A 22,956-nucleotide genomic window follows, 5' to 3' on the forward strand; every position below is an offset into this window, starting at 1 on the left:
ATCTTCTCCCACCATCTTGGGCTGAGATGCTAACGTCAGCAGCCTTTGGAGCCAACACCAGCCTTTCCCATACCTCTGCACTGACGATGCACCTATGACATGCAGCGACTGTTAGTTTGAAATCAACATGTGTCTCACAGCCCCCATTCCACCCCTGAAAGCCTCACTCCTAACACCCCATGGGCAGCACTTGCTTCTTAGCAGAGAGAGGCCTTGTTTGCATTGGGGTGGTTAAAAAAAACCAGGGCAATTATTTCCAGAATTGTAAAGTAGCATCGAAAATAAAACAGGGGTGTGTGTCTCTGGCTGAGTGTCTAGTTGTGCATCTGTGTCAGTCACGTTTGTACGTGTGTGTGACAAAATTATGTGTATAAAACAATTGAATTACATCCTTCAGCTATTCATGCTGAGAAACTGAGGTCTGTCTCTCTCTCTCTCTCACACACACACAAACACACTTTTAAACCAATCGTTGTAGACAATTTTATTTTAACAAAACTGATTACCTAGCTAGTTATAGCGCTAAAGCTAATCTGTTAGCCTCAGAGCTAAGCAGTTACAGAATCCCATAGCTATTCTTCTACTGATTCCGCCATTGCTGGGTGGGCTGTAATGTGTACAATTCAGCCCTCTCTGAACGGGCTTTCTTCTTCTCTAGGGCTGCTGCTGCAGGAGGAGGAGAGAAATGTGGCTGCCTAATTAAAATTGTCTCACTCCGTCTCTTTTCTTGGGCTATTGTGACAAGTGCGGCGCTCACTTGGTAAATCATTCCTATAGAGCTCCAATTTCTGGGTAAGGTTGGAGACTTGTTTGGGGAGTGGGGATGGTTCTCAGAGAAGATGAAAAGATAATCAAAACATCTATTATCACTCTTTGCCTGTGTGGTGTATGCATTGACCTCAAGCTAATATGAATCTCAAGAGCAAAAACAAACTGAAAGCAACCCCTCCTTGAATCTCACTGCGGCTCGATCCAAAGCCCACTGACGAAGCCAATGAAAGCTTTTCTTTCCCTTGACTTGGATGGGCTTGGGATCAGGCCTACAACCCAGGCAGTTTGAAGAAAGCCTGGCAAACATCTCTGAGGGAAGATGAATTGGCATTCAAGCCTGGCATTGGAGTTCTCCTGACTCACAAGGATTTTAATGGGACTACAGAAATTGAGTACTTCCATGAGTAAGGGCTACTCAGCTGAGTCAGGACTGCAAGATTAAACCCGCTGTTATAGACATTTCTTGCAGAATGCTGGAGGAGGGATATAATAACACTAACTAATAAATACCTCTGACACTAGGCAGCGCAATTACAGTATATTATAAAGATGAATGATCTCTGCACTATATTTCAGTTGCACTGTCTTGTGCCAGAGTTTTTCCAACAATATCAAGAAGGCCTTATAAAAAGAAGCTAAAGCTATTGTGGCAGCATTTTTTAAACCACAGTTGCTACTTTCCTTTTCTTAAAAAAAGGGACCAGGTGAATGAGTATTAGTTAACTAACAGGTCTTTTATTCACATTGAACAACACGAGCTAGTCACGCTGCCACCAGCTGCAAGAGGCAGTGGTGAAAGGAAATCCACAAGGCTTTTGAAAAACAAATTCTTTTCTTTTTAAAAATTATTAGCCTTTTAAATTTTTTTTAGGCAAACCTCTTTCCTGTCATTGCCCTCCTACCCCCCTCTTAAAAATATAAAAATGTTGGAGCATTAGTTGACTAAAGTACAATAAATAACCAGTAAACACAAAAACATACTTTATTTGTTTCTTCTTTATACAAAATAAAGAAACTAGAAGCAAAAACTATAATACATACTTCAATCCGTGTGGCCTCCAATAAACTTTTGGGTTTGAAGTGGTGTTTGCCAGAGACATTCAGACTTGGATCGCTTTTTTATTGGTAGTTTTAGTTATATTTCTGCCCAGTGGAAAACAAAACAAACCCCAAGTAAAGTCTCTCCAAACATTAAAGTTCCACAGTCCTGGAAAGCTAAACCAGAACTAACCACGAGGGGGCGCCTTGTCATCAGTGAAAGTTTTCTTTTGCAAGACACACCAATTCCCATTCCCACCTCCATCACCACAAAACAAACCTTCTAATTAAAAAAAGTGGATTATGAGGGGGTTCCCCCCTTTCCAGATTAAGATTAAAAAGATGCAATTCTGGATTGAAGAAAGAAAGAAAGAAAGAAAGAAAGAAAGAAAGAAAGAAAGAAAGAAAGAAAGAAAGAAAAGCCCCCCGCCCCCGAAAAGTAGGAAGTTCAGTCAATCAGGAAATCTGTGATCCAGTCCAGTTCAGCTTTGGTCCAAGAGATGCTGCTTCAGATACTTGCAGAGGTTAGTCAGCACTGGCACGTTTCGGCAGCCGTGCCTGCTTGCACGTGGCGAGGAAGAAAGACACTGAGTGCGGGGACCCCCAGCGGCCTGTGGCCCTGTGGCTTGGGGTGTGGGTGGGACTCCGGAGAATTTTGGCATCAGTGTCAGGCGGCCGGTTTTGGTTCCTGGTGTCTTAGCCGGGGCTGGGACGAGGAGGCTGGATCTGCCTGGGGCAGAGGGAGTCGGGGGTCCCCAGCACCCCCACACCCCCTGGCTGGGTCAGCCCTACCACACCGCTGCCTCGTTCAGCTCCTGGTTGGGATGCGAGAGGGGGCCGCTGTAACCGCTGTTGCTGGACATGGAGAAAGGGGGGCTGGCGCCGCCGCTGAAGACCTCGCCGGCCATGGGGTGCAGCGAGCCGGTCAGGCCCGGCTCGGGGCTCGGGGTGTCGGGGTGCGAGATCATGTCGGTGTACCTTTGGTTTTCGGAGGAGTGGTGTCCGGGGAGCGGGGGCTCCAGGGGCCCCAGGGGCGTGGAGCCGGGCCCTGAGGTCGGAAGGTAGCTGGAGTCTGCTGGAGACTGGGCTTGCGAGGGAGGCCCGTGGGGGAAGAAATCGTAGTTGCCGCCTGGCCCGTAGTAGTCTCCTTGGTAATCTGGAGCACGGGAGAGAGAGGAGGGTGAGGCGGAGCCGGGGCGCTCCAGAGCCTCCCCGGCCCAGCTGAAGCCAGACTCCCCCGGCGCAGAGCCCGAGGGTTTCCCGGGACTGGCCGGAGCTGGCGCCCCCCACCCCCAGAATTGCCTGCGCGTAGGGCCACACAGCCCCGAGGGCCCGGTGGGCACCTCTCTACCCGCAGCCGGTCCACAACACACGCGCAAAGGCGGTCAGGGGCCCGGGTACAGCAAGGCGGAGAGGGGCGGACCTTTGTAGCCGCCTGGCCCGTCGCTTTTGCTCCACTCACGCAAGTGAGCTTTCAGTGTCCGGCATTTATTTGCCGGCTGCTTCTTTCACTGCCTGTCCCCCACCCCAGGCCGAACGACACCGATTTCCAGATCCTGCGACAAACACCGGGCAGGGATTGGCTCAAACGCTTTACTGGGGGGGTCCCACAATTATCCAGCTCAATTGTCCAACGGGCGAGCAAGGATCTAGGATCAGAACCCAGGACATTTTTATCAGCGACAGAGATTTGTATCTGACACTTGCACGCTTTTTTCAGAAGCCACCAAGCTGCAGAATATCCCACCTTCATCACGAGCAAAATAACAGAATAAACAGATTCCTAACCGGGCACTAGCGACCGTAACCGTTAATAACCCCAACGTCTTCCACTAACCAGATAAAGCGGAAATGCTTTCAGAGGAGATAGAATTATAACAACACTTCTAAAAAATATTTTCCCGAGGGAAATGGGAAAGGAGGTTAGGTTGTAATTTTTAAAAGGTTTTGCTTCAAATAAGGAGGAGCGGATGGAAAAAAAGAGTGTATTTAAGTCAATGAGTCGATAAGTGTATTTAAGCCCCCCCCTGTAATATCGACATTGATTGCGCTTTCATCCTGACAAGCAACCCCCCCCCCCGAGCACCCCCCAGAACAACAGCGTCGCAGTCGGAATCTTTGAAAATAGCGGAAGTCTTTGGAAAGCCGCGAAATCCGGGACAAGATTAGAAACCGCTGGGGGGGGGGGGGGAAGTACCTGAACGCGCTGAATTTCTTCCCAAACCTAAAAACAAAATACTCTCCATAATTGTAACTGACCAAAAATTAATAAAAAGAACTAGAAAAGGTGTCACTGTCTTTAACGCTCTGTAAAAAAAAAAAAAATCTACCCTCACAACTCCAGGGAGATCTTTCTCTCTAGATACAGGATGAAAGAGAGAGAGAGAAAGAGAGATTGTGTAAATGGCTGGATGGAAAAAAAATCTCTTATTTAGCTGGCACAGAAGGAAAGAACAGGAGGATTTTTCCCCCGCTCAGCAATGGCACGGTTGCAAGGGAGGGGTCATTTTTCTAAGCCCCCAGCTCACGCAGCGGCCAGGCAGGCTGGCAACCCGCAGTTTGGGCTAGCTCCAACTTTCAGCGCCCCCCCCCATCCCAAGCTGCCTTCAGTGGCGGGGCAATGACCCCCCCCCCACCCGCACCCCAACAGGCGCCGCTAGGGAGAGATCGGCCCCTGCGTGTCTTGAAGGGGCCGAATTTCGAGGGGCCACATGGCCCGAGCGGGGAGGGAAAGGAGCCGACAAGGGGGAGAAAACAACTAGCAAACACGCAGGGCCCGGCCCCTGTGATAGTGACCTTCCATATGCTCCGGGAGCTCGGAGGTAATTGGAACAAATGCCGCCTGAAAGAGGTACAAAAGGGGGCAGCTGGAGCTTTGTTCCCGGGCACACACGCGGGGGGGCGGGGGCTGAGTGGGAGCGGGGCTCTGTTCAGGCAGACAGCTTCATCACAATGCCCCTTTCTTACTTGCTGCAGGGGTGCAAACTTGGCCAAGGACCGGACGGAATCTCTAACAGGGGGATTAGAGGAGATCTCGACAAGCTGAGCTCGCATTCAGGGCGAGGGAGGGCAGGGGGGTGTGGGCGGCTGCGGGGGGTGGGGGACGACCCTTCAAACAGATGCCACAGGAAGGGTGGCAAAGTCATGGCAACCGGCCCTCACCTTCCCTCCTACCCGCTGCCTTGGCCAGTTGGGTCCTTAGCTCGTTGGTTTCTGGGCGAGAATGATCCGTGATCGTTATCTCCGGCCAATGAGCAGCGGGGGCGAGAGAGAGAGAGAGAGGTGGAAAGAAAGAGAAGGAAAGATGAAGGATGGAAAGAAAGAAAGAGGAAGGGATGGAAAGAAAAAAGGATGGAGGGATGGAAAGAAAGAAAAAAGGATGGAGGGATGGAAAGAAGGAAAGAGGAAGGGATGGAGGGATGGGAAGAAGGAAAGAGGAAGGGATGGAGGGATGGAAAGAAGGAAAGAGGAAGGGATGGAAAGAAAAAAGGATGGAGGGATGGGAAGAAGGAAAGAGGAAGGGATGGAGGGATGGGAAGTAACAAGGATGGAGGGATAGAGAGAGACAAGGACGCAGGGATGGGAAGAAGGAAAGAGGAAGGGATGGAGGGATCGAAAGAGACAAGGATGGAGGGATGGAAAGAAGGAAAGAGGAAGGGATAGAAAGAAAAAAGGATGGAGGGATGGAAAGAAAGAAAAAAGGATGGAGGGATGGGAAGAAGGAAAGAGGAAGGGTTGGAGGGATGGGAAGAAGGAAAGAAGGAAAGAAGAAGGGATGGAGGAATGGGAAGTGACAAGGATGGAGGGATGGGGAGAGACAAGGACGCAGGGATGGGAAGAAGGAAAGAGGAAGGGATGGAAAGAGACAAGGATGGAGGGATGGAAAGAAGGAAAGAGGAAGGGATGGAAAGAAAAAAGGATGGAGGGATGGAAAGAAAGAAAAAAGGATGGAGGGAAGGGAAGAAGGAAAGAGGAAGGGTTGGAGGGATGGGAAGAAGGAAAGAAGGAAAGAAGAAGGGATGGAGGAATGGGAAGTGACAAGGACGCAGGGATGGGAAGAAGGAAAGAGGAAGGGATGGAAAGAAAAAAGGATGGAGGGATGGAAAGAAAGAAAAAAGGATGGAGGGATGGGAAGAAGGAAAGAGGAAGGGTTGGAGGGATGGGAAGAAGGAAAGAAGGAAAGAAGAAGGGATGGAGGAATGGGAAGTGACAAGGACGCAGGGATGGGAAGAAGGAAAGAGGAAGGGATGGAGGGATCGAAAGAGACAAGGATGGAGGGATGGAAAGAAGGAAAGAGGAAGGGACGGAGGGATGGGAAGAAGGAAAGTTTGGGAATATGTTGTATACAAACTTCTCGAATCCAGCGAGATTCCATTACAGCCTAGGGCTGTGGCTGCCGGGCCCCTCTGATCTCCGAGCGCCTTGGGCGGGTTTGTGGACGCGCTAGCCGAGCCCCACTGCAATGAACTCACAACGTCCCCGGGTTTCGCTGCTGGGGAGCAGCGGCAGAGGCAGGGAAGCCCCCTGCCTTTCACGTGTTACTTTCTGTACAAATGATGCTTCCTTTAAAAAACCCACTCAGTCTCTGTCAGGACAGGAGTGCGCTCCATCTGCCGTGCGGTGTATTTCTAAGGGAGGGACTGGAAGACGAGGGAATCCCCTTCTGCCTCAAAAGCCGAACCGACACAACCACAACCCCCCTCCCCCCCCCCCGCGCCTCTCCTCTGGCCAGGAAACAGCCACCAAGCCGCAGGGAAGGTATCTTTCTCCTCCTGTCTGTGAGGTGGGTTGCATGATCATTTGCCAGCTGTGAGTCTAAATCCGGAGCGTTTACTCCAGGGAGTAAACTTTATTCAGGCGACGAGTCCTACAGAGCCAGAATCTGGGGTCGGTTACACCGTTGTGAATCCGGATTCACACCAGGGGTAACTGAGGTCAGAATCCGGCCCCTGGCTGTGGACAGGACAGGAGTAAGGTAACCAGGGCCGGACCATGCGCCGGAGCAGTAAATTTACCCCCAGTAGTAAAGTTTGGAGGATCGAGCCCTCAGCATCACAGCGGAGCTTCCCTGTGGCGCCCCGCGCAGCTCCTGTGAAATCCGGAGCCTCCCCTTCAAGTACGGGACGGAGATGGACTTGAACTGGAGATTAACTCTTTCCTTTCTCTCGGGAATCCCAGATTGCATCGGCAGCGCATGGGTGCGATCTAACCCTTAGGGGCACGAGAGGTGGCAAAGCCCCCCAAAGACCGCATCTCTTCCTGTCTACGTACAACCGCTGAGTAGAAGGAGACCCACCCGGGAACCAGCACTCCCCGACTTCCACCGGCTGCGGAGCTCCCGGAAACGGGACAAGGGCCTACGCGCCGGGGTTTGCTGCACTCAGGCGATGTTCAGGGCACAGAAGGTAACAATTTTACCAGACCCATAAATTCCTTCCCCCTCCTGCACCCAGCCAGGAAAGGCGGTAACAATGAAGAGAATCCGGAGCTAGCCCTTTGGAAGGAAGAAGCGGCGTGAACCGGATTGGGAGAAAGCATCAAGACCTTCCCTTAAAGACAAACTCCAGAGTCTTACGGCCAGCTAATACAGAACGCAAGCAGCGGGCTCTCTCGTTTAAAAGGCACAATGAAATGCTATAAAATGTAATAGACTTCAGAGCCTTAATTTCTAAAGGTGGCAAAAGAAAGAATAAAAAGAAACGAGAAAGAAAGAACAAATGAACAAAAGAAAGAAAGAACAGTGATCAAATAGAAAAGAACGAACAAATAAATCGATTAACAAGAGAGAAAAATGAAAGAACGAATCAAATACAGTGATCAAATACAAAAATGAACAAATGAATTGATGAACAAGAAAAAAGAAAGATGAAAGAATGAACAATGATCAAATAAAAATGAACAAATGAATGGACAAGAAAGATAGAAAAATGGAATGAAAGAAAAATGAAGAACAATAAACAAATATAAATGAACAAATGAATGGATGAACAAGAAAGAAATAAAGAAAGAAAGAAAGAAAGAAAGAAAGAAAGAAAGAAAGAAAGAACTATGATCAAATAAAAATGAATGAAAGAAAGACAAAGAAAAGTGAAAGAATGAAAAATGATCAAGAAGAAAGAAAGAAAGAAAGAAAGAAAGAAAGAAAGAAAGAAAGAAAGAACTATGATCAAATAAAAATGAATGAAAGAAAGACAAAGAAAAGTGAAAGAATGAAAAATGATCAAGAAGAAAGAAAGAAAGAAAGAAAGAAAGAAAGAAAGAAAGAAAGAAAGAAAGAAAGAAAGAAAGAAAGAAAGAAAGAAAGGTTCCTCCAGCCTTAATTTGTTTGCTGGGATCTGTGTTTGTTTTGTTTTTACAATGTTTGAATACAAAGAGTGTTAGGAGGTCATCCAGGAAGTGATCCATAAAATGCTCATTACCTCCATAATAAGTGTAAGGGGTAGAACCCAGCATTTCAGATTCATCCAGCCTGCCTCCCAGAGGGCGCATGCGCCGAGGACTCCTGAAGAAGGCATGCCGCCTGGCCCCCAGCGCGCTCAGCTGTTTCATTCTCCTCTCTTTGGACCTTCGATTCTGGAACCAAACCTGCGGGCAAATTAAACATCAGCAACGTGGTGACAACATCCCCCACCCAGCCCCCCAGCTCCCGCCAGCTGCCTCCCAAGGCCCCGTCGAGCCACACGGGCGCTTTGGAGGGGCAGGCACAGTTTCATTAGTTCTGATCTGCCTGCTTTTAACTGGCCTGGCCTGTCTCCTGCACTACGTGTCTGCCACCAGGACGGCCTCGGTCTCTAGATTAATCGACTAACGCACTGATTGATCTCTGTGATGTAGGGGCGCATAGATCTGCTGCTGTACACACATATACAGCCAGACCAGGAAGCTGGTGGTGTTAATAGGATGCCAGCTAAGAGGCGGGTTCCCTTCACATGATCGCCTCAAGATGTTCCAAGTTTCTCCGGCAGGATTTGCCAGATGAAGGCAGCAGCAAGTCACCTCCTCTCCCCCCCCCCCCCAACTCCCAGCTGACAGGCTCCCCCAAGATCCACTTTCCCATTCTTTGGACAAGCTGAATACTTTCTGGACCCTTTACAAGAGGCAGGCGAAGAGGCTCTGAAGAAAAATGAAGAGAAACTTCCAACCGGGGGATTAAACTCTGCAGTTTAGCCAGTGGAGCAGATTGGCTTTGAATTAAAAAGAAGAGGAAAGTTGCAAGTGAACTCTGAGAACCATCCAAGAGTGAAGGATTTTTGCACACCCTTGGAGAGGTTTATAATGAAGTGTGCTTCCTACCTCCCTCCTCTAAAGCCTAGAAGACATATTCGTAAAGGCAATTAAAGGGACTTCTCAAACTGCAAACCGTTGTGGGGGTGCCTGCTTTCCTAATCTAGCTATCCATCCATCGACAGAAACGTAGAGCAATATAGAGCGTATGGAGACAGATAGAAATGTATAGCGATAAATGAGAACACGGAGAATATGTACAGCGCCCGATGCTAAAGCGGGAGGTGGGGGGGGGGGGCAAGACAAGAATTCTTGGACATTTTCCCATCTTGCAGATTTCAAGAGATGAAATACAGAACACTCCATCCCCCCTTTTGTTTGGCCTGGAACAATTTTTTTTCACAGGCTCAACGCTATATATTTGCCAGCAGTACAGCAAAAACGCCTTTGAATGTATTACTTTAGTAGTAGCAAGACCCGAACATACTTCTCTGGTTCACCTCAATCTATGTCTCTGTTTTGGGAATTGTTTTGATTCCTCCCCAATTTCCTCGTTAATATAAATGTGCAGATTCTCTTAACCAACACTGTGAATAAATCTTGTCTCAAAATGTCAAGACAGAGACAGCTCTCGGGTTGACCCAGTTTAAAGGACTGAAGTTAATTTCTTCTCTAGACCCCCCCTTTGCTTTACAACTTTTTTTAATACTTTTAATTTATGATTAATGGATTTTTGGGCGGGGACCGCTCTGAACTCTTTTGCGGGGACTGGTTTAGCCTGAAAGTTCCACCAGGCAAGTACAGGATAAAGAGATTTTAGTGAAGAACTGACTTTGCTTCAAATAAGTAAGCAGGGAACTGAATGGAGGTTGAGGCATCAGGTTGATACCGTGTTTGGAAGAATTTACCATCAGGTATTGGATGGAGATGTAATAACCCAGCCTGCTGGATTTTGCATCCAGCACCAGATACAGCCTATAGACCTGGAGTCTACTGGGGACTGCTTGATCATTTTTTGTTTTTGGCTAACATGGCCTCCATTTGGGTTGGCATCATCTCCCACTGATGTCAACCGGAGCCTTTTCATTGACCTCGATGGGAGCTGAGTCAGTTCTTTAGGGAACTTGGGTCTGATCCGAAGCTCACTGAAATCAATGGGAGTCGATCCACTTTGGATAACTCACTCAAAGCGCTGCCCAGAGTGCGTGGGGGGCTCAAACCCGCACGGAAAAGGCTGAGTCCCAAACTCCAGGCCTGGGTTGGTCAGCAGGTCGCAGATCCACGTCTGGCGTAAGGGCCAGATCCAAAGGACTGGAGCCTTTCCATCGAGTTCAATGGGCTATGGAGAAGGCGCTAAGCACACCAATGCTTGAGACTCAGTGCTGGCTTTCGCCTGAGGACTCTCCAGATGAAGAAAACAATTATATAACTAGAGAGCTTTCAAAACAAAATCTCTGATCATCATCGCTAGTACTAACAACAGTGGCCAATTATTAGAACTTTTAGCATAATATTGACAAGAGGAAATTGTTCTCTTGGTTGGTTAGGCGAGAGGAAGCGTTCAGTATCTAGAGAACACCACAAGAGGAACTGTAGGAAATGAGCAGTGGCGTGGGAGCGAGGGGTCTTAGGTTCGAGTCCCAGCTTTGCCACAAGCCATATGGGTGAACCTTTGCAAATCACTTCGCTGCCTTGTGCCTCAGTTTTCCCATCTATAAAGTGGGGGCTTACCTCATTCGTAAAGCCTCTTAAAGGGGTGTATATATAATTATTACCAAGGGGAGATGGCATGGCATCTCATTCATGGCAAAGATCTACTTGGCCTCGCCTTTGTTAATATATGCCAATTTCCTCCGACCCCGCGGCGTCTTGCTAGATCCCTTTCCTTTAAATATCAGAATTTTCTCTCCCCTCCCGCCCTCCCCCTTCTCCCAGCCCTGAAGTGGGACTGCTGAGTTTGGGACGTCACAGCCATCTCCATGGAGACGGGCGGTGATGTAACCACAGCAGATGGCTGGGAGCTGGACCCCAGTGGCTCCAAAGAGAGGGAAGCAGGAGTGACTAGGGCACGTGCTCGCCCCACCTGGTTAAGCAGATGGCGATGCTATGGGCGGCCACTCTAGTCCCTGTTTTTGATCCCGTCTCCTTTGCTCTGCTATGGCACCTCTTGTAGCTGCGCTTGCCTGTACCTGGATCACTCTCATGTTGAGCCCCGTCTCCTGGGCCAGCTGTTCCCGGATGTGCCTGGTGGGTTTGGGGGTAGCAGCAAAGGCAGCCTTGAGAGTCTCCAGTTGCTTGGCTTTAATTGTAGTCCGAGGCCCCCTCCTCTTGGTGCCCGAGTTCTGTTCCTCGTTCTCGTTGGTAGTGGTCTCTTTGTCCGAGGAGGTGGAGTTGTCTGTTTCCTTTGTATCATCCTGCATGGGGTCCTGGAGATCCGGGGACAAACTTCTGTCTGTACAGGAGGACACTGCAAGGGAGAGGCAGAGGGAGGTGGATGGCTCTGGGCAGAGATGGGACCCTCACCCCCACTGTCCCTCCCGGGGGGGGGGATTTGAACTTCTTTGGAGGCCAGATCCTCCTAACTCTCTGCGCTAATTTAACACGAATCAATCACTCCCCCGTGAACACCACGAAGAGTTAATGAGGGGTCTGAATTAGCAGCAACATGGGCTCATCGGGCTATGTGGCAAAAGGGAAGCACAACACCCCCGGCCTTTTCTGTCACTGGAGCAAGCAGAGGGTGGGACTCCGGTGTGAAACCTCTGGCTTCGGTGGCGTCGCATCGGATTTACGACAGGGTGACTGGATCCGGATGGCAGATTTGCAACCCATTGGCATAGAGGGAGCTGTCCAAGGCTCCCACACTGGGTAAGGAAGCGCTTTCGTTTGGACAGCTGAGCGTTTTCCTTTCAGACGCAAACCGAGCCACAGCTGGGGAACAAGAACCCACTGCCACAAAGCCTTGGCTGTAACCACCGGGGCTCGGAGATTTCATTCACCGCCTTGGCCCTGGCTCATCCCCCTACGCTTCGGAGCCAGCGAAACCCTGACCCTGGGATCGGAAAAAGGTCGGCTGCCCGCCTCCCCCGCTCCCAAACAGGCCCCTAACGTGAAGCCCGCCGGGCAACCTCTGCTCGTCTGGCTCAGAGGAGCGCCCAAGGGAGCCGCCTGGCAAGATCCAGCCGCAGGTGCTGAAAGGAGCCCAGGGGAAGGGGGTGAGCGCAGACCCCTGTGCCAGTGAGCGCCCGATCCCGCTGCCCTGATGCCGAGACAGCTTCCAAGGAAGTCAAACGGGATTTCTGCCTCTGCCTAAAGAGAGGAGGATCGGGCCCACAACGCGTGCCCATGTGTATGCGAATAGCCTGCGATGTACACACAAGCCACAATGAGACACAGACACAGCAGACTAGCCGAGCTGGGGATCTGGGGCATTCAATCCATTGCGTTTTATGAGGGGCTCTGACAGAGAGAAAGGGAGGAAAATCTGAGGATTTGTGTGTGATCCTAGGGGAAAGGAAGACAGTTTATCAGGAGAGGGAGAAAGTGGAAGGCCTCAGACGCTGTTAGCCCCATGGCAGTGAAGGGATCGCTCCCCTGAGTGAGGGCTGGAAGCTTGGGGCCTTGTCTAGATTCTCTTCGCACATAAGGAAGCCGGGAAAATATCCCAGGCCATGGGGATTTTTTTAAAGATCGCAGAGCGTGGATGGAGTTTAGGGGAAGGTAACTTTCGTAGCCCAAATCAAACAGGAATCCGGAAAAACAGCTGTCTCCCCAAACTGCCACATCCCCCTTCCCGGGTGTGGTCACATGTTCCCAGGTGGGTCTGTAAATGTAATTGACACCGGTCGCTTTTCCCCAGAGCCTGCTGAATGTGCGGCCTGGATTTTTTTTTAAATGGAAATATCTCTTCGTTCTTCATTTCCAGCCCTGGCTTTACCCTGCTCCCTCCTCCCGCTCCAGCCCCTTCCCCCCCAGGTTTTAGTTCACTTTTCTGCTCTCCCTCCACCCTCTCCGAACCGCCGGTATTTTGAGAAATAGGAAAAAAAGAAAAAAAAAGGGCCGGGGGACCCAGATATATTTATAAAGATCGAAAATAATAAATCGGTAAAGGATCCCCCAATACACCCACGCTTGTGGGTATCGGACAGCGATAGCTCAGGTTGTATCTGGTGCCAGAGTGTGTGTGTGTGTGTGTGTGAGAGAGAGAGAGAGAGAGAGAGAGAGGGGCCCAGCCAATACAAAAAAGATTTCAAGTCCCGCAGTTTTCTAGAATTTTCTGTTGGAATAAGAAACTAAAATCCCCTCCCGGGTGCGTTTTAAATTCACACCTATGCTAGGCCTCTACGGTCCCACCCCCGGTTAGAGGCCGGCGGACGCTCCATACCTGAGTTGAGGCTCCCTTCCTTTAAGCTTGGCGAGTTCAAATAGTCCTCTTTGCAAACAAATTTGTTTTCGTCTATGATATAAAGTTCCTCTCCGGTGGAGAGCTGTTTGTTGCAAACCATGCACGTGAAACAGTTGAGGTGAAAGACTTTGTTTCGGGCTTTCCTGACGAGGTCGCTTGGAGAGATGCCTTGGGAGCAGCCTGCGCATTTGGTACCGAACCGCCTAAAATCGGAGCAAGCGAGAGAGAGAGAGAGACAGGAGGAAAGTAAATACGCGGGTGCTTAGCGGCCCGACCTCAGAGTCCCCTATAAGTGCATCCCCCCAACTGCAGGCGCGTGGGTGGAGGGGGGTGGGAAGATGAGGCCATGAAAGCAATTGCCTGGATTATGACAATGAAAGGAAAGCGGATTTGGTCGCCAACAAAATGCGTGCGCAAAATGATTCCTCTCGCGGCGAGCAAAACGCGTCTCAAGTAGCCCAAGAGAGGACTCGCGTTTACTTGTGAATGATCGCCCAGCACCGAGTGCCCTTGTTTGACTCCATACAAATGGACATCCCCTTTACCCCCACTTTAATAGTTCCATCTCCATGGGAAATATTCTAGGGTGTCTGTTTTGTTTGGTCCTTCCCTTATCTCCGGCAGGTAGAAAGCGACCTCGGCCTTACAGCATTTGCTCAACTCGGTTTTGCTCAGACACGGCGCGGAGGAAGGGAAAAATTCTTCTCTTTGGGGCGCCCAAGTTGGGAGGCGAAGGGGCAATTTTCTGAGCTGTATTTTGGGGCAGATATGCATGGGTAGCTAGATCGCAGCTCAGAATAAGGCGAGGGAAGTGGACCAGGTTTTTATATATGCGCTTGAATGCGTGTAATGCAGATGGGCCGCTTTAAGGAGCGGCCACGGTTCGGTGTAAAAAATAACGATCCGCTTTGGTTTTGTGGGATTTATGGAGCAATTTTTGCACCCCACTGTATCCACCAGAAAGCTGCAGAGCGTTTGCATCCTTTTTTCAGGCTGCATTTCGCGAGGACATAGGAGGTAACCAATGGATCTTCCCTCACAGTCATAATTCCTATGAATATTTCTGTTCTCTTCCATGAGGTCACATTTCAGTTAGTAAATATCTAACCGGGACACTTTGGTTGTTAGGGGCTGGTTAGTTCCAAAAGAGAAACACAGAGGGCTGCTTATTTAATTCAAAATACCAGTGGGCAGAGGGGATGTGAGGATCCTAAAAATGGTCTCCCCCTTCCCCAATAAAACAACCCACACACCAGTGCTGAAAATGGGTCTAGTTTTGATCTCCTTTTATTCTACATTCCAGCCCCCTCCCCGATTGATTGATTGAATGATTGATGATGATGATTATTATTATTATGCTTTGCCGAAAGGGAATATTTTTCCTAGGGAATGATCTCTATCAAGCAACAGAATCGTATCTGTTTTTCAAAGCAGGTAATTTAGTTTCCACTTTGGGGTGTTGACTCGGGTTCCCTAGAGGTTTGAGGGCACTAGTGGAAGTGGGGTGGACGATGGGGGAGAAGGTGAGGAATAAAACTGTTTTTTCCCCTCCCTTGTTTAAACACAACTTCTAACAGCTTCACTTTCTATGACGTTGATTTAGTGAAAGCATTAGAAGTCATAAGTCATTTTTTGGTCTTATCCTGGAGCATAATTGGCTCATCTGCACCTTATCAAAAATCATTAAAGGCATTTAAGGAGTTGCAGCGTGAGGGGTGCTGAATGCAAAGGGGCCATTAAAAGTAGTTTACATGTGTAAAGGCGAGTGTGACACTTAACCTATTCAAATTCACCTTCATTAGGGCCTACTGGACTAGGAAAACTGCCTTCTCCCTCCACTCTGTATTAATCATCCCCTGAGCTTTTCACCCTTTAGCTAAACAAATGCCCACATTTACCTCAATTACGGCCAGAAACAAAAGGCCAAGCTATATTTAGGGAGATTTTACATTTTCAATGAGTTCATTTGTTGATTTAAAAGAAGGGGGGGAGGGGACGGGACAGGACAGGACAAGTTTGCTCTGTGCACGTACAGCCAATTAGACCACAAAGCCTTGCTCCTAACCCTTGCTAGGAAGTTTAGTGTGCTTTTGAGAATTCCCAATTCAGGCAGGAATGTTGGGGCAAAGGAGTTTGGGGATGTCCCCCCATATTCCGCTCTCTGGCCTCTCTGACTTTAGTTCTGATTTATGCTCTGCCTCTCCGCAATACAAGTAGCTTTGTTTTTAAAGCCCCGGGGCATTCGAAAATCAGTTTTCTGCTGAGAGAAGTTTTATTCTTCTGTACTCGGGAATTATTTTTTTTAAAGTAACCTACAAACCCGTACTCTGTCGCCTGGCGTGCGATCCGCTCGGATCTGGCTCACCCGTGTGCATATACCTACATTAAAAACATTCTAATCGGGTTACAGAGGGAACAAGGAGCCTGGAGGTCCCCCCCCCCCAGTTCTAGGATCTTCCCTTCTGTACAGAAAACTCTGAGGAATATCGCAAAAGGAGGAAATTGATAATAGGTACAACAAGACGCCTGCAGATTTTAAAAAATCACTGAAAGCGACCTGGCGTGCGGCTAATAAATGGATACCCCCCCATAGGCACACATAGGGTTCCTTTGGGGAATTAGAGTGGCATATAGATCTGACACCTTTTGCAGCATCGGGAGTCCACAGCGACCGATGGAGGAGATGCCAACAATGTGCCAATTACAGAACGCTCTCAGCTTTGTGGCTAGGACGCTAGGCAAGGCTCAGAAGCAGGGTATCGCTCTATAACCTTGCCCCGCTATGCTAGCCAAACAGGCGGTGAAGGAGTTCGCCTCCTCCTTGAGGGACTTACCTGAAAAAGTCATTTTTGCAATAAAGCTTGCCTTCCCTGGAGAAGCATTTCTCCGTCAGGTTGCACTTGCATTCGCAGCACTGGACACATTTAATGTGCCATGCCCTGTCCAACACGTTCAGCAGAAACCTGTCCAGGATGGGCCGCTCGCAGCCTGCACAATGCACCATCATGACCTCCGCAGAGGAAGGCGAGACCAGCAAAATAAAGCAGAATGCAACCCCCACCCCGCCGCCGAAAGCGATCGCAAGGGGGGGAAACGGAGAACAACACTGTCAGCTTCTTGCCTTCTCCTGGGCGTCCTGAGGGCAGGCAAAAAGTGTCGCGTGGACTTCCCAGGCCCCCCCCTTCCCCCACGCCCTCCACACCTCTCCCAGCAGGTTCAATGTGGGGAAGCCAAGCAAAGATATCCTGGTGGGTGACTTGCCCGGTGCCTTTCAATTTAGCAGCATCTCGGCCTGGAGCAGCATCAGCGCCTCTGTGGAAGCAGCCGGTCCACGAAAGGGATTAATAATAACACATAACAATCATAATAATCATAAAAAGCCAGGAGCCCGGTGTTCCTACGTGTAGATGGCTGGTTGGGACTTTTCTCCACTTTCACGCTGTTCCCATCTTCAGCTTTGTCTCCCAGTTAGTAATTCGCGCATCCTTATTCAGATTTGGTGACGTCTCGCGGAACGTAGAGAGGCCGAGGGCCAATGAGAAGGCGGTGGCCATGGCAACCTCTTAATTTATAGCATATCTAAATTGGCTCCAGCCTTGTGCTTGGCACAGAGGGAAAAAAACAAGGCACCACTATTGTTGAGTAGTAGGTTTTACCTGGTGCGGGGGCTAAGTAAGTATTTACCTTTATTTTGTTTGCAGGGGTGGGTGGGTGCAGATTTACTTTTTGCAGTGGGGGGGGTTAATATTTTATCTTTCTCTTCTTGGGGCGCTGGGGGGAATGAGACCTCAGAGAGGTCACTGCACCTGCAAAACCAGCTCTGTTTCGCCTCCGTGTCAACAGAAAGCCAGTGAAAGCAGCTAATGGCCTCTTTGCATAAGCAGAAAAGGTGGAAATTCTTGCTCTTTTGTCAAGTGATCTCCATGAATCCAAATTTAAAAAAGAGAAAAGCCAAAGGACCCCGATCTAGGGGGTGTTTAGGCCACTGGCATGCTGAGGGGAGTGCCCCCCAGGAGAAGGCAGGTTCAGACAATGTCTTGGGATGAAAAGTTATCTGTCTTGTACTTCTCAGATATTAAGGTAATTGACCCCCTGGTGAGCTAGTTGGCCTTTGTTATACAGATGGGCGGGGGGGAGCATTTAAAAAAAAGGTTTACTTTGAGTAATTTACAACATCTTTAAAACCAGAGTCAACATGAGAATGAAGGGAGGAGAACCAGGAAAGCAAACCCCCTTTGGAAAGAGAAAGCCTTGTTGTTCTTGTGCTGTTGTATATGATTTTTCTCTTTAATTTCAGGTCCTGCGGACTTTTAAATTACCCAGTCACCTTGTGCGCAAGGTGATGGCTCGAACGAATTTACCTTTTTAAAGAAATGTTCTAGAGCTGAAAATATGTCTGAGTTAAAATAAAAGTTGTTGTCTTAAACTGCTACTCTGGGAGATATAGATAGATGTATAAGAAGTTATATCAATAGATAGATGATAAAATGTTGATAGCTCATCTATCTAGCAATTAGATAAATGAGAGGGTATAGCAACAAATAAAATAGATTAGATGATAAAATGTTATTGATAGATGATCTAGCTAGCAAAAGATAGATTAGAAGGTGTAGCTCCAGATTAACTGGGTAGACAGATAGACAAAAAATTAAATAGATAAGAATGTATAACAACAGTGAAGAATGTATATAGCAGGTTAGGTAGATTTGAATGTATGGGGAGGACATATGAGAAGGTACAGCAATCGATATATGATAGATAAGAATAAATGGCAATAGATAGATTAGTGGGTGTAGCCATAGATGGATAGATAGAAATACAGTTAAACAGATACAAATGCATAACAATAGTGAAGAACCTCAAAATGGGATTTTCTCTAAAAGCTCTGCTCTGGGAATTATTTTGGGGGAAGTTCTCGGGCCTGTTACACAGGAGGTCAAACTAGATGTTCACAGTGGTCCCTTCTGGCCTTGGAATCTATGAATCTATCAGTGTACAGGGATGGATAGATAGATAGATAGATAGATCTCCCTAGAGATAGGTGAATCTGTATAGCTATAGATAGATCAGTACATTTCACTTAGCATCCTTGGATTAATGTACTTGTTGAACCTAATAAATCTAATATTTGCAAATGTTTCAGTAAGAGCGCTTTTAAAGTGTGTAAATCCGAGTTTTGGAGACAGGTATTTCAATTAATCCATCCACAATGCCTTAGTGAGCGAGGCCGGCTGCAGCTGGCCTGCTAAACAAGGGGGGACGGTTTGTTTGCAGGATTTGGTTGTTGTTGTTACTTAGGTGTTTGGGGGGGAGGAGGGTTGGGAAGGCCGATCCCCTGCTTCTTCCTCCTTTTGTCATGTGAGGGACAAATGACAATGCTGGCACAATAGATTAAGTTATAAGGTTCTCTTGCTCTGTCCCCCCCGCCCCCCATTCCCACCCCTCTAAAAGGTGAGGGCTGGACAAGTGTTTCACAAAGAATCTGTTAATGGGAAAGTACCCAAATGTTTAGTTAGTCATTTCATTAAGTCTGGTAACGAAGAGAACACTTAGACACCAATGTGGAGAGCTGCGTTTTTTTCGGGAGCCGTGTGGGGCGAGGAGAGGGTGAGGGGCGCAGCTTAAAAGCAGCTCCGAGAAATCCTGCTATAAATAAAATAACCTCTCTCCAAGCGCCTGAACACCACCAGGAAACGAGTTCAGTTAGAAATCCAGGTAGCTGTGCAGAGAGAAGCCCTTCTTCGGTCAGCGGCATCATTGGCTCAAGAATCTAAGAGACATAGATTCCCTTTCACACTTACTAAAAATCTTTCTTCGAGGGAAAAGTAATTGACTTGAAGTTTAGTGATACCCTCCCTCCTTTACAAAAAGGAAAGGGGGAAATTAAAAAAAAAACCCTGAGAGTCTTTCCAGCCTTCTTTCATGACAGCAGCCTGCGAACTATTTGTACACACAGAGGTTTCTTCTTGTTCGTTGATTTTCTTGTATGCATTTTTTTTTAAGTCGGGAGACCAAAAGCGTTTTTGATTCCTTCTTGGGCTTTAAAACCCTGTATTTCATGAATCTTTTGTGCTAGTTAATATGTCAATAGGGAAATTCCCCATTGTAGCGGAGAGGTACCCCTGGTAGGATAAATAAAAGTCAATATCCATTAATGGTCTCCGTTCCATACATAAACAAACTGATCATTCACTAGAGCAAACAGCAGAGTCTGAAATTCACAAAAAGGGTAATATTCTCTGGAGGGAGGAGGAGAGAAAAAGCTGAGGAAATATTTTTACAATGGTTAGGTCAAAATATTGTATCTGGGGGCAACACGAAAATTACTGTGGTTTTTTGGTTTTGGTTTTTGCTTTGGAATGGAATCGTTCTTTCCTGAATACGAGTCAAACGTGTGAATATTTAAAACACACACACACACACACATATACACAAGCATACATACATACACACACCTTGGTCTGTTTGCTTCATTGTCTATGTACATATACAATATTTACTAATAAATAATTTATAGACATATGTAGTCTAAACCCACCACTATTACATATTTATATACACTATATTATATACATAGTCACACACATTTTCTATCTTATCTAATATAACAATTAAACCAATTCTTCATGTTTATTTGCCCACGGTAATATTCGAACGCTTATATCTGCGCACGCCTCCCTCCCACACCAGTTGTGATCACACAACATAGTCACCACATTTCACACATCAGCCAGCTCCTGGAAAGCTGCTCCACGTTCTAGCCATGTATCCACCCCGAGAATTTATTTTACCATCGTTTGCACATACACGCGAGCAGGAGAGACCGCTAAAGCGAAGCCAGCGGCTACTTTGCAAGGTCCGAGATATTCTCAGGGTCTGTGAGTGCGTTCACTTACCACGAAATAATTCACACTGATTTTCTTATGATCGGACCCCTTCCCATACCAACCCCCTCAAGGAAACACATTCGGGAAGAATCGTAATTGTGGTCTTTGGTATGCTCCAGGTGACCCCCTCACACAGAGAATTTTAACTCCCATGGACACATCCAGGGACATTAGAAACATAAATGAAAGGAGGCGGATTGATTTCGGTTTCTTATGAACACTGGCCACAAACGAACTAGGCTGAAAAATTTCCCCCCAGCAGCGCGTACGGAACACGGCGTGTGGCTGGCATGGCCCTACCCGGCGTTCCTGAGAAAGGAAAACCGCTGGTGCAGGGAGCTTCATAGGATCTGAACCAAAGAAAGTGGGGGCCGGTCTGCATTCGGCACTACAGAGACTGTGGAAGAATAACTGACCCGTGTTTAAATTGTCAGTGTATAAAAGGAGAAGTTCCATTATACAGCTCGGTCTTAGCTACAGCTATAGATGCACAAGTATAATGCACATCTGTAACCGTCTAGTCACACATCCGAGCCTGTATTCATCAGACTGCATATATTATAATTCTCTATATATAATTTTAATATATTATATATATTTTCTGATGAACACAGGCAGAAATGAACAGCAGAGATGTGTGTATAGACGGGAATATATGTACATTTGTATATAATAGGTGCAAGAACACAGAACATATATAATCTGAAATGCAAACACATGCAAACATCCTTATATGCACACTATGTTGAATTCCTTTGTATCTTACGTGTGTAGGTGTCTATGTATCAATATAGAGGAAGATTCAAATAACAAAACTACGGGTCTAGAATAGTGCAAATAGGGTTTTGTCTCTGTAAAGACCACATGCTATATACAGATTGTTACAACCAATATGACACCCACACACAGTATCCTCTCTCTCTCTCTCTCTCTCTCTCTCTCTCTCTCTCACACACACACACACACACACACACACACACACACACACACACACGTTCTTTCGTGTCTCCTTTCAGCCCCGTAAACATGTCCTCTACAGGTCCCGGGTCCATTTCCTGTATGTCACCTGGTATTTATTTTGATTGGTAATGTGGAGAATAAATATGCAGTCACTCTAGCCTGGGCAATCAGCATCTGCAACTAGCAGATAACAACCGTCATTTGGTTCTGTGGCTTTCCATTAGCGCCCCCACCCCCACCCCAACTGCTTTCCTCAGCAAACCCTTCTTCCCCATTAGCACTGGGGAAAGGGGGTTGCTTTCTCTTTCTTAAATCTCCCAAGTTCTACTACAAACCAAAACACCAGCAAGAACTATTAGTCACATTACCCCTATGCTAACCGTGGTGACAGATGGTTATTTAGGCAACATAATGTCCTCCTATATGTAACTAATAAACCTATTGTGTCTTAACAGGGTAATGCATGGAGAAGCAGTGTCACTTATACAAGATGGTGATGGAATTTACTATATAAAAAAATCCCCTTTCAAGAGTAAAGTGTATCAACATTACAACACAACAGACGGCAGAGGGATAAGTAAAACAGACAAAAGACAAACAAGATAATAATCTGTTTCCAATCAGTTAAGCCCTGTAGAATTTGTAATATGCAGTTTGCATATTCCCCCTTGTGTTTGTAATTAATTATCTATCTGTTAGGATGCTCCGCAGATGAGTTTGTTGATATTTCATAGTTGTTTTTTTTTTGTTTTTTTGTTTTTGGTCGTGGTTCATCGTCATCGTTGGTCTATCTTCGCAGTGTTACTTGAAACAGCTGGGGGTTGATTGTGTACAGGGGAGTGTTATTCTGAAGACAGCTCCCCTTGAACAACTGGAAGGTTTAAAGTACTATTTTAAAAAAACGAGAGACGGATTCCCCCATTTTGCATTGAAAATTCATTTGCTCTTTCTTGCAAAAGTAGCTTTCGTTCAAGCACTGGAATAGCCTGGAAGAGGGTGATGCGAAAGCGACTAGAATTCGCTGGTAATGTGCTAACCCCCCCTCCCCCACTTGCGTCACTAGAGATGCAAGACATTTTTTTTTGCATGATTTTCATCATTAAAATCTCCTCCTTTCCCCTGGTAAAGGGACGGTGCAGTTTTTAACATTAAACAAACCCAGCAAGAATCTCGTGGCTGGGCTATAGGCGCTTTCTGAGTGGCTGCGTTACAAATTGTAAATTTAAATTGCTCACAGGATTCATTACCTCCTGCGTTTGATTTCAGCCAGCCGTGAAAAATTGTACTGGTGTACCACTGAGAAAGGGTTGCTGCAAAGAGCCGGAGTCTAATCACCAGCTCTCTCTCTCCAACAAAAGTGTAATTATTTTGTTTTGGGTGTAAATATAACCCACGGTACAAAAAAGATAAACCTCCAACAGCGTCTGAATGCATTACAGGAGCATTTAAAGAGATCTGTCCTAAATTAATACCAAGGTTAAAGGAAAAGCAGCTGGGGAATTTGGAACTTCAGTGCACCCCCCTATATACATATATACACCCCCCCAACAAAACACTGCACAATGCCAAAATAACAGCGCACTCACTTCCACACACACTCAAAGTAATAACACTGCTTGCCTCCCTCCCCAAATATCCATGCATTCAAAACAACATTACATACACAATCTC

The 22,956-nt window shown here is 47.2% G+C and overlaps 1 protein-coding gene across 1 annotated transcript; it reads right to left on the bottom strand.

Moving 5' to 3' along the window:
* Positions 1-1,489: 1,489 nt before the first annotated feature.
* Positions 1,490-17,052, bottom strand: LHX5 (LIM homeobox 5). The gene is made up of 5 exons (XM_038373540.2): positions 16,273-17,052; positions 13,418-13,641; positions 11,223-11,500; positions 8,229-8,394; positions 1,490-2,965 (listed from the first exon to the last, which is right to left on the bottom strand). Exons 1-5 carry the CDS (start codon positions 16,443-16,445, stop codon positions 2,598-2,600), a joined length of 1,209 nt encoding a protein of 402 aa, XP_038229468.1. The 5' UTR covers positions 16,446-17,052; the 3' UTR covers positions 1,490-2,597.
* Between the last annotated feature and the right edge of the window lie 5,904 nt (positions 17,053-22,956).

Source organism: Dermochelys coriacea, chromosome 15, assembly GCF_009764565.3.
Source record: "Dermochelys coriacea isolate rDerCor1 chromosome 15, rDerCor1.pri.v4, whole genome shotgun sequence".
Classification (NCBI taxonomy): Eukaryota; Metazoa; Chordata; order Testudines; family Dermochelyidae; genus Dermochelys; species Dermochelys coriacea.